The sequence below is a fragment of the Saccostrea echinata genome, unplaced genomic scaffold, assembly GCF_033153115.1.
Source record: "Saccostrea echinata isolate AGI-Se365-2 ecotype Australia unplaced genomic scaffold, CSIRO_AGI_Sech_v1 ptg000030l, whole genome shotgun sequence".
Classification (NCBI taxonomy): Eukaryota; Metazoa; Mollusca; class Bivalvia; order Ostreida; family Ostreidae; genus Saccostrea; species Saccostrea echinata.
The window spans coordinates 29,774,691-29,787,265 of record NW_026889779.1 but is presented as its reverse complement, the minus strand read 5'-3'; the positions used below and the strand labels follow the sequence as shown (position 1 = coordinate 29,787,265).

General features: G+C 33.9%; 1 protein-coding gene across 1 annotated transcript; it reads right to left on the bottom strand.

Moving 5' to 3' along the window:
* Positions 1-2,334: 2,334 nt before the first annotated feature.
* LOC133197668 (Y-box factor homolog) lies at positions 2,335-8,401 on the bottom strand. The gene is made up of 8 exons (XM_061333797.1): positions 8,241-8,401; positions 7,866-7,929; positions 7,400-7,433; positions 7,135-7,224; positions 6,909-7,043; positions 5,800-6,039; positions 4,452-4,562; positions 2,335-3,006 (listed from the first exon to the last, which is right to left on the bottom strand). Exons 1-8 carry the CDS (start codon positions 8,296-8,298, stop codon positions 2,914-2,916), a joined length of 825 nt encoding a protein of 274 aa, XP_061189781.1. The 5' UTR covers positions 8,299-8,401; the 3' UTR covers positions 2,335-2,913.
* Between the last annotated feature and the right edge of the window lie 4,174 nt (positions 8,402-12,575).

Here is a 12,575-nt window from a genome sequence, read left to right as displayed (position 1 = left end):
AGGTTTGGGCCACAGTAGATCAAAGTTTTACATGTACATGGGAATATGAACTGAAAAAATCTCATGAACAACAAGGCAAAGTTTTACTGTACAAAAGAACTTGTGACTTGGACCAAATTCTTCTGGAATTTATTCTTTGAACAAATAAAATTGGGATTTTGATGTGAATAAGAAGAATGTTCAGTTACAATATTTTTTTGCAAGTATTGTAAAATTAATGAGTTTCTAGAACATCTGTAATATTTTTAGTCTTGTTTGTAAAATTTACACCCTTTTCTTCATTTGTCACTTTATAGGCACATTTATACGCCATGCAGAGGTTGAAGAATTGTTATAAGGGTTGGTAATAAGGTAGGTCAGCTGCTTTAAAGACTGAAAATCAGCTAACCCTGACCAAAATACAATACAGAAAGGAACAAATTCTTACCACAGCCACACAATACAAACCAAAAACAATGTTGAAATCTAGTTGCCAATTGTTTTAAGATATAAGGAAATCTAGGTTAAGTTTTGTCACAAGGAGAAACAAGCACAAACTTCAATACAGCTTCAGCCCAGTATGTACAAATTAGGAAGTGCATAAAACTCATTTCCAATTCAATTCAATTCAGTTTATTCTCACATTGTATAAAACAACATAGAGAAAATAGAACAACGATATCAAACAAAATACATGATGCAAGAGTGTACAGTTTACATTAACCTGGAAGGGTAACTCTCTTATTAATTATATTGATAAATTTACAAAGGTTATTGATGACAGATACCTTTTTACATGAAAATAAATTTAAAAACTTAAAAGCGCTTGGTCGACTTATATATGTTGAAGGTAAATACAATTTTCTACAATCATTAAAAGCAGGACATGACATAATATAATGGTATTCGTCTCCAATATCATTATTACATAAAGTACAAAATCTTTCATTTGAGGGTATATTGCTCCATCGGCCTGTCTCGATTGGTAATTTATGATTACTAGTTCTAAATCTTGCTAATGTAGTTATAATATTCATTGACACATTCATGTTTAAATAGTTTCTAGTTGTAAAAATACTATTAGTGAACAAATTGTAAATTTTGCCTTTACCAGATGTATTACAGTCTGAATTCCAGTTTTGTTTAAATTGATCAATCAGCGTTTGCTTAATTACAATCAACAACCATTTTTCATTGTGAACATTCTGCGTCATCCAAACATAATTCACTGCTGTCCAATGTCTTCCTGTCTTTCAGCTTAGGTGTTCTCTTGTTGGTGTCAATCATGTAAACCAGAGATGGGGCTAATTTGTATCTTAATACATCTAAAACCAGAGCTTGGTAGTTTTGTTTTCAAGATTTAAAAAAAAAAATGTAAATCAACATTCTCATAAGTGTTTCCAGTTGTGAGTGACTTAGATGATATTATACAATAATTGAAAAATATTGTATACAACTTTAATCTTTGCCCTCCACTGGCATTTGCAAATAACATTTTTGTATTGAGTTTTTCCATTGTTTGGTGCCAGACCTCAAACATGTACACCCAAGTCTCATCTATCAACAAATTAGAAAAAAAATTAGAAAAACTTGCAAAAACAATTTTTGGGGGGTTTCTTTGGGCATTCAGACATTCTCTTCATCTGTCAGCAAATGAAGTATCCATCATGCACAAATCTATCAAAGTCCTAAATTTTCTTTCAAAACTATGACTCTTCTGTTATCTTAAGTCAACTAGCTATATCCCCAACTGTGCACTTCTTCATCCATCTCCAAATTGTCATTAATGATATTAAAGCAGGGATTTCAATGATTTTGAAGTAAATAGGTGAATTTATTCATTGAAGAGGCTGTTTTAGAATTTTTTCCAATAGATTTTTTTTTACCAATTGTGAAATTTGAAGCAGCGAATTCTGATCAGTGAAAAATCACCTCCTATTATCAAAAGTCCTGCCAAAGAATCCCCATAGCAAAGTTCTTTGTAACTTTCTCCTGGAGTGATATCTAGAGCAACATGCCCTTTAATATAGAATTGAATTGCTTAATTTTCCCCCTTCTTTCATGTAAAACATAATGAAAAATCATGTGCTTATGAGTACCCCTGATTTCATTAACTTTTAACAAAATGACTTTATTCTGCATAAAATTTCACACACTTGTAGCTTTGAGAATTTTCTGAAAGATAATACGAAATCTTTTAAACGAAAGACGGAATTACTATGAAAACCTGTTTGTAACACTACTTTTAAAATACTCTCCTACTGCCTCTGTTAAATGGTTTAATCTTTTTCCAAAACATAACAAATGAGGTGCAATTAATGGAAATACCTTGAAATAAAAACAACAAACAATAAATTAATGCACTTGCTGTTTTTATTCATGCAGATATTGATGTTGAACTTCACTTTAACATTTTATCCTAATCAAAATACAAAAAAAAAAAAAGGAAAAAAAAGAAAGAAGAAAAATACAATTTAAAAAAGATAGCAAAAAAGTTGTAACCACTTTGTATAAATAATTCATGTTTCATAAACATAAGAAATGCTCCAGCCAACTCTATGAGAGACTGTCGGCTTTCCTTGTTTAAACTTTATTATATAAAATATGAAAACAAATTTGTTCAAATTTGATAGCACTAAAATATCTGATATTTTCATTGTCTTTATTACAAATTAGATTTGCATAGATCTCAAATACGGTATGCTCTCTTCCAAACAATAAATTAAATCCGAGGTTTTTTGAGTGTTTTGTCTGTCGTCAGTCAGAGGAAATCTTTCAGTTCAATAGGACCACAACTTTTTCGATAGCATGTGCTGGTACAATCTAAAGCTCTTATCAAGAAAAAAGGACTACATAAATGCATTAATAACTGGTTGGTAATACACAAAAGTTGGCTGTTGTTTCAACAAACCAGGTGTTGACACGCATTAAGAATTATTCCTGTTGCTCGGTCTTCTCTTCTGTCTGTTCCTGTGTTGGTTCAGGAGAATGGCCTCCTTCATATTCTCTATCATTCTCTCCTTCACCCTGCAAAGAACCAGGCACACTATTCTAAAATTCCATGTCACATATTATTGGCTTCTTATGGTAGGTTACTTTTACAGATATAAATGAAGGTACATGTACCATTTATAAAAGTAAAGAATTACCACCAAATGAAGATCACTATTTGAAAATTGATTAAATCAGAAGAAGGCTTAAATGGAATCTTTCATAATAAGAAATTTCAAAATGTATAGTGTTTGGGCTTGTGAATTAAATATTGCAGTCAAAAATCAAAATCTTAGTAGTGGAGCCTAATAAATGTACTGCTGTCACACTTAACATAGTGAACAAACAAAAGCTGTGAAAACATAACATAAAATGAGTCAATTGAAGTACCTTCTACTATTCACTTTCAATTTGATTTTATCCATCAATAATTAATGTAAGGATTGCTTCACCAAAACTTGCTTTCAGAATTTATGGCAAATCATTTTGAATCTTTTGGACTCTATATTTTGAACACCAAGACTTGCAAAGTCAACAAACCTTACAAGTTGATACATTCTTAGAGCCTGAGATGTGTTCATTCAATAGTATGTCACAGTGACCAACTTTTTGGAATTTTATCATTATTGATGCCAATCTTTATATCTTTGATCAGAGGTCTAGAATCATTAGATGTATCTTGGGACCTCAGGATATTTTATCCCAAAAGTAGGACTGCAGGAAACTGTGACATACTTTTTCTATTCATCATTATTCACTGTCAAATCTTCATAATTTTGTGATACTAAGATGTCTACAATTATAATATCTTTTAAGTTAATGCATATTTAGATCTCAAAATTATCTACTCATGAATAGGTCACAGTGACCTTCTTTTTGCATTTTAATTTTATCCAATATCAAATCTTTATGATTTTGAAACATTGAGGCCTAAGTCAATTGATCAGATGCATCTTAGAACCTCAGGATACACTGATCCAGAACTAGTCACCTTGACCTTTTTGCATTTTATCACGATTCATTGTTAATCTTTAAATCTTTGATACTAAGAGGCCTTGGATCATCAAACCTTGTCAGTTAATGTATCTTGGGAACTCAGGATATGCTGACCTAAATGTAGGTCACAATAACCTATGTTTTAAATTTTATTTTTCATTATCATATCTTTATATTTTTAATAGTATTAGACTTAAGATCATCAAACTGTGATAGTTGATCATCTAAAGACCTCAAAATATGTTTACCCAAAAGTAGGTCACAGTGACCTACTTTGTGATTTTTTCAAATCTTTATATCTTTGAGACTAAGAGGCTTAGGATTATCATCATTGCTGGGTGATGGCTCTTTAGATCAGGGATGGGGTCAATAACATAGGAAAGTGATTAATTAAATTACAATTACTTGCCCAATACCTTCAAATAAATTACCTTTACCATTACAGGGATTTTGAAATATAATTACATCATCACCAATTCACTCACCCTCTTTCTGTAATACCCTCCTCTTCCACGGCCACGACCTCTACCGCGACCTCTCCCACGCCCCCTGCCGCCACGGTAACCATACTGTGGAGGGCCATCATATCCATCATTCTGTTAAATATATAACCCAATTTATCAGTGATGCACATACCTCAGAAAAGAATGAAAACTCCTGAAACAAGAATTCATAATAATCAGTATTAAAATGTTAGTATAAATTGTTACTGTTATTCAACCCTATATGCCCCCCCCCCCCCCCCCCCCCCCGCCATTTTAAGGCAGGGACATAAAAATTTAATTCTGGTGCTTTTCTTCATAAATTCAGATTAAAGACTTCTTTAGATCTTAACATTTTTACTACTAGACAGTAGTTTTACTGTCTAGGAATTCAAAAGCTGGTGGTCAAAGTGAGTTTTCTTAGACAATAAAATGCTTTCTTTGTTTTTGGGAATTCACGTTGCAGATGTTGCAGAAAAAATACATAACCCATTTCAGCGGGTTACCTAATTGTTTCTTGCAGTAGTTGCAACCAATATTTCCCATTCTAACAACAAAGAAAACTTTTTATTGTTTACATTTATATCTGTACAAATAATGAAGTTAAGTTGGTTTAAGTACATGAAATATTCATTTGTATTATTGATAATAATATATGTCTTTGTATGTTTTATTGATGGAAAAGCACACAGTATAAGAAATTTATACAGGTGGCTTGAAAACCTGTGTTTACTGATGCATGATAGTAGTGGATTTCAGAAGAAAGAAGAGAAGTTTGTGAAACACCTTGTATCCCCCCCCCCCATAATTGGAATTTTTCTAAGTCCAAGGGGCATATCTCTGTCAAAAATTGCTCGATCGTACCCAAAACAGAACTTGATCTAAATATTCTTATGATAAATCTGTATACCAAATTTCATTTCAGTATGTGCAACCTCTGCGAAGAAAATGAACGGAAACTGCAATTTATTGGAATTTTGTTTAGTCCAAGGGGCGTAACTCTGTCAAAAATTGCTCGATCATACCCAAAACAAAAGTTAACCTAGATATTCTTATGATAAATCTGTATACCAAATTTCATTTCAGTACGTGCAACCTCTGCAAAGAAAATGAACAAAACTGTTGGTGGACCTACCGACCAACAGCAGCAAAGCAATATGCCCTCCCTTCTTTGAAGGGGGGCATAATAAAATAGAAAATCTTCAGTGGATGTAAATTTAAGTTAGTTAATGTAAAAGCATTTTCCTTGTTCATTTATGTTTGCAATAAACCATTTCTTCATCATTCATACAACATAAATTTCTCTGCATTGAGAGGAATTATGAACTTAAGACGTGTAAAATTTGACAACCTGGCCATAGTATCTTCTGTATCCCCTCCTCCAGTATGGTCTCCTAAACTGAGGCTGACGACCTGGACCATCCATCATGGCGTTTTGATAGCGAGGTGGTCTACGAGGACCACCGCCACCACCACCACTACCCTGGTAGAAACCCCTGTAGAAGCCTCTCCCCCCTCTGTAGTAGGGACGACGAGGAGGAGGTCTCCTTCCCTGGTCATCTTCTTCTTCTCCTTCCTCTCCCTCATCACCCTGAGGAAATATACAACACTACATGTGAGTATGTCACTGATTTAGAAGTGCATCATTCTATACTTAACCATATTTTTCACTTTGTATTAAATTTACAACAATAAAAAGGTTATACATAAGGGTGAAACGTTTACTGAATTTTGTAAACGTTTAAACGAACAGCAGTAAAAGAAACGTCACCGTTTAAACGGCAGAATATTTTGTGTTGAATTTTTATGGTTACTTACTCATTAAACACTAATTAATACTCTATTCTTTCACTATAATGTAAGTATGAGTTGTTATAACTATTTATTTGTTGGTTTTTATGACGAAAGAATATGAAGCGCATAAAACTCATTCACTTTTTACACTGCATTAATAGTTTGTTTGGCTACATACCGGACGTACATACCGAACGTAGAAAAAGCATTGTCAAATTAAACTTGCAAAGATGGCTCTTTTAATCCTGAATTAAGTATACCGCGATTTGCTGACTGTGTTGAAACACTTTTCAAAGACTGGGGAAAACGTATTATATTTATTTAATCAACGTAAGTCAAGTTTTATACTTGGAAAAATAAAATCATAATAAATCGTTAGTATTCGATACTCGGAAATCGGAATCAAACATGTTAGACGCAATTGGGTTTTAGATAGTTTAGTTTAATAACATGTTTCCCGTATCGATTTAAACAGAAAACAATTATCTTCTTTGGTAAATATGAAATTAAACAACTTGTTTGTATTTATCTTTACTTCTGATAGACATTGATAATGACCTTCGTGTAAACGTTTACACAATTCGTAAATGTTTAGAGCATTTAATCGAAACGTCGCCGTTTACACGTGTAATCGTTTCGCCCTTAGTTATACAAATCTCCCCTCACCTCATGTCTTGGACGGCCTGGTCCACCTCCACGTCGACGTGGGAAGTAACGTCTAAAACGACGACGATCAGCGGCATATTTACTGCCTTGTACATGGGTACCATCAGGTCCTGTTACATTGGCAGCCTCATTGCCCTACAACAAATCCCACAATGACAATCTAAAAGATGGATATTTCATATGATTTCTCATAGTAATTTTTTTTATCTCACAAATTTCTACCTACCTTTTCGCCTTCCACAACATCAAATTCAACAGCCTCTCCATCTCCAACACTCCTTAGGTACTTCTTGGGATTATTTTTGATGATGGCAGTCTGCAATCACAACAATCGCAAGGTTTTATTTTAATCATCTTAATTTTGAAGCTCTCTGTGGTGGATAAATCATTGCCATGCCAGTACAAACAAAATTTCGTTTACAATCAAATTACCTTACTTTTTATGATGTATTACTCTTGATAACCTGTTCAAACTTATGTAAAATACAAACCTGATGGACAAACACATCTTCCTTTGTATCATCCCTGTAAGAACAGAGATAGAACAGAAGTAAGTAAATTATACTTAAAATAAGACTATATATGCATACAACAGAAACAACTTTAAAAGCTTTTAAAGTTAAACTTTCTAGAATGAGATGAATGTCTCAATGTGTAATTACATTTTTATTTGCCATTGGAAGAATGCAAATTTTCTTACAATTAGTTTTTTCTTTAATTAAATTAATTCAAAGTATTTTGACTCATATCAATTGTAATTAGAAAAACCAAAGATTAGAGTTATACAAATATAACTGCAATTCATATCAATTGTAATTAGAAAAACCAAAGATTAGAGTTATATAAATATAACTGCAGTACATATCACAGAGTCAACGAGGCGTGACTGCAAGTTCTTGCTTGCATAGAATGCACGTGTATAAAATTAATAGCAAAGTGTATTTGTAGATCAACTACCTGTTAATGAAGCCATATCCGCTTTTAACGTTAAACCATTTTACGGTTCCAGTGATTTTGTTGGCTGAAAATGGACACAAACAAATAATCAATAAACTATAAAGGAAGTCAAACCACGTGTAGGACAAACCAGTGTTCTGGGAAAGAAAGGGATCTTCTTTTTAGTTTCTTGCTTTTACGATCATCTACCCGGTATAATGATTACATTATATTATATATTTCACGATTATATTTTTGTTTTTATTCCCCTTGTACTTTTTCAGCTAGTTTTGAATAAAATTTCGGAAATCACGCTACACGAGGTGACCTACATAATACGAAAAACTCATCGGCTAAAATGGCTTTTTTGTGAGTTTAAAACAAAAAGGTCGGTACCTATGATCTTCTTTTCAACCTCGGCCTCTTTCTCCGGTTGGTCTTCGGAGTCGGACATGGCCTCTGATGGTAAAAAGGTGTTAAAAAGCGTCCGGTGGTGGCTGGACTTCCACTCTGTTTTCCCTTTGTTCGCTCTCTGCAAAGATGGCCTCCCCCAAGGCGAGCCTAACGCCGCTTTGTAGCGACTTGATTGGTTGATTTTACATTTCTTGCGTTTTCATTGGTTGTTACATATTAGTATAGGGAATATAGATTTACGAACCCATAAATGTGTTAATTTATTGAGACCGGCAAATATGAATGCATATTAACTAAATATGGCTATTTATTGCTAGTTATCTCCAATTTGCAAGCATTTCCAACATAGGCACAGCGTTAGGGATTCCCGGAAAGATCGAGCAACCAAGATGGAACCCGACCCTCCTACGAGACCCCCTAGCTCCCCCTTTTTCCTTCCTGATGTTAAACCTCGATTTTTTTTTTTTTTTTTTTTTTATTAAAAATCATTCATTTTATATGATATATTTGTGACGTAAACCGTACTAAAAATCTATCAGTTCGAACAAGAAACCAAAATCTCTCCAAACCGTCTTCAATATTGTGTGTGATGGTGGTGGTGGGGATCAGGGGTTGAATTCCTCCCCCGCAGGATTGGAAGTCAGTGTTTGGGAGAGGGTCAGGCCATATATAGCGCCCAGACCGGCCGGAAAGCTCCGCCTGTATTCAGCAAATTTTGTAGAGCAAAACGAAGTTTAATTAGAAACTTTTACCAGCTGTTCATTGCTAAACGAGTATACATGTTTAAATATGTCGTCATTATTAGCCTAATGATGAGAATTAATAAAATCACTAACATTTTAAGGTTTTCGGTATCAAAGCCTAATTAGAGACAATTTAGCCTCTAGAACATACTGCTATGCAAGAATCATCTAAAAAATAAAGTCTTTTTATATTTAAATCCCTTTATCCGATTTTTTTTTTCATTTTCACACTTACATGTATTAACTGCAAATAACTATTCTCGGAAGGGGGGGGGGGTGCAGGCCTCCAGCCCCTGTGGGCCACGTACGATATATTTAAAGGACATATTCAGGTATACCTTGGCATAATCTAATTATCGCTGGAGAAGCTGCGATTAATAAGTATCTCTGCTGCATGTTGGAGACATTAATTATAGTCAATGCAAGAGAGAACAAGAGAATATTCGTAGAACAAGCTCAATAGTCCCTCATAAAGGAAAACTCACGCCCATGCCTTATAGACAAGTCATAAACCTTGACAACAATTTTAATTTTTCTACTAATTTTCTCTTTTTTCTTACCCCAAAAGCAATTTTCAATCGCGACAGATTATCAATCTACACCATATTCATTTTCGCCACCACGAATATTGAAAGAAATGTGACAAGAAATTTTAACTTTGTATACAAGATTCCCCTGTCCAGTTTGACCTTCATTTCATGCCACTTTTTAAGTGGACTTTGTAGTTTTTTTAGGTCACCTGAGTCACTCAGGTGACCGATTGCTATCCGTTTTCATCCGTAGTGAGTTATCATTTGAACATTTTTTAGCTTCTTCTCTAAATTGCCCAGTTTTGACAATTTTAGCATAAAGTAGCTAGAAGTGAAGGGGAACAAAAATTGTAGATTTCATGGTCCATCCCCCGGGACCTGAGGGGTGGGGCTTAATCCATCAAAATTAATGTTATCTTTAAATAAAAATCTTCTTCTTACTCCGGTCCTGGACATCAAGAAGTCAAACTGGCGGCATGATTGTCCTGGCCGAATTTGTGAAATTCATGGCCCTAGGATCAGGGGTTCCAGTGCGAGGGTGGGCTCTATTGATAATAATTATAGTGAAAATGCATTTATTACATTTTCAGCAGTGAAATACTGTGATTTATTACATTTTCAACAGTTAAATACTGTGATTTATTTTTTGAATAAAAGTGATATTCTCTCACAGTGTGAAAGAATACCAAAATGATATTCTCTCAGTGTGAAAGGATATCAAAGTAAGTAAAAAATAATTTCTGCCTGTCATTAGACAGAGATAGTAACTAAACATCTTGAGACATCGAGCTAAAACTGCAATTTTCTTCCCAAATATGTTGTTAAAATCCATGCTATGTAATGTTTTCAATCTCACAACTGGTAAGCTATGACGTCTCAACCGCTCAACTATGACGTCAAGCCAAGCTATGACACTTGTGTTAAGAAAAGACAGAGACAAAGGGAAAATCAAAGAAAATGTAATAAACAGAAAATTAAATGTTTTGTAGATGAATATGGAATTTATTTCACGAGTGGGACCGGATTTTTTTATATTTTCACGAGTGCGAAGCACGAGTGAAAATATCAAAAAATCCTGTCTCACGAGTGAAATAAATTCCATATTCATCTACAAAACATTGAATATCCTCTATTTATTTAAAAAAAAGATACCACAGAGTCTGACACATCTGTTTCATATTTGGATATTTTACTAGAAAAAGACGTTAATTAATGGTAATCTAACAACCAATCTCTATGATAAACGTGATGACTTTAACTTTTCAATCGTCATGCAGCTTCCCTTACTTATGCAGCAATATAATCTTATCACCTGCATATGAGGTGTATATCTCTTAGTTGATTCGATACGCAAGATCATGCTCTACGTATGGACAATTTCTAAAACGAGGTAAGTTATTGACAAACAAGTTGATGAAACAAGAATATCAACAGTCTCGTTTAAAGTCACCACTTCGAAAGTTCTATGGTCGACAAAATGACCTTGTCAGCAAATACAATCTATCATTAAGTCATATGCTGACTGACGTCTTTCATACTAATTGTTTGGCCATTATTTACACACTGACATGTCGATGGATTTGTCCATTATTTCCAGATCATGACAAGAAGCTCGAGCACACGGCGGGTGTGAATGGTCTTCAGGGGATGCTCATGCACTCCTCCACCTGATCCCACCTCTGATGTTTTTAGAGGTCCGTGTTTGCTCTGCTCCCAATTTGTATTGTTTTAATGGACTTTGAGCTTGAATACTGTTCCTTATCTCCATATTTCATTATTTTTTTTTACCTTGACCTTTAATCTTTTGACCTCAAAATCAGTAGGTCTCTTCTTTAGGCCATAGGGAGTGATATAACATTTTACTGCAAAATCTCAAAGGTTTTATAAGACATCGATCTGAAACGAAAGTGTTGTACACAGATAGAATGTATGAATTTTTGACCTCGACCTTTGACCTTTTCACCTAAAATCAACAGTGGTCTCTTTTAGGCCACAAGGAGTTGTGATATTAAATTTCATTGAGAAAAGCTCAAAGAAAACTAAAAAATATCATCTGGAAACTGTTATTAACAATGTATGAATTTATGACCTCGACCTTTGGACTTCAAAATCAATAGGCCATAGGGATTTGTGATATTAAATTTCATTGCAAAAACTCAAGACGTCTTCTTTAGGTCATAGGGAGTTGTGGTATAACATTTCATTGCAAAAGTTCAAGGACTTCTACAAATAACGTACGGAAATGAAAGTATTCCAAACAGACAGAATGACAGACAGACGGACTCAACTAAATTAATATCCTCACTTTCAGTGATAGCGGGATACACCACAGTATTCAACGAGAGTACAAAGGGTTTTTGACCTCTCTTGGTCTTTGAATGATATTTAATGTGTATACCGGTAATTCATCATTTATTTACAAGTCTACCTGATTATATTGAAAACTGTGAAAGTACTTTTTGTCGCCCGCTTTCACTGAAAGTAGAGGATATTAATTTGGATCTGTCCGTCCGTCTAGCTGTCATTCTGTCTGTGTAATGCTTTCCTTTCCGGACGATGTCTCAAAAAACCTTAAGCCTTGAACTTTTCAATGAAGTTTTATTTTATAACTCCCTATATATTAAGACCCTTATTGATTTTTAGGTTAAAAGGTCGGTAGAGTACCAGTTCTCAATTCAATAAATCCAACTTCTGTAAAATCAAAACTTTATTAATTTGGAGTTATTAAGGACTGTTAAGTACTGGTTTGAACATATTTTATTGTTTTCAAAATTTTACAATTGGGATCGAGCAAAAGTTCTATAAACTTATTACGCCTTTTCCCTACATGTGAATTATATCGAATATATTTACACATATGGGTCACAGTTTAAAATGAATGAACACAGAAAAACATAATAACCAGAAGATCAAATGTTCTTTAGGATACATTTATTATATAACACACAACTTGAATATAATTCGCAAGGAGTAATTATTGCATCGATCAAAACGACCTGACTTTTTAATACTGCTATATATCTTAATTCGATTGCGATCCGTAA

Bases quoted from the DNA above. Each gene is read 5' to 3' on its own strand.
- LOC133197668 (XM_061333797.1), bottom strand. From the start codon at position 8,298: ATGTCCGACTCCGAAGACCAACCGGAGAAAGAGGCCGAGGTTGAAAAG. The intron at 7,930-8,240 runs GTACCGACCTTT...GTCCATTTTCAG, and splicing joins GGTTGAAAAGAAGATCATAG to CCAACAAAATCACTGGAACC. The intron at 3,007-4,451 runs GTGAGTGAATTG...GGTTCTTTGCAG, and splicing joins GAGGGTATTACAGAAAGAGG to GGTGAAGGAGAGAATGATAG.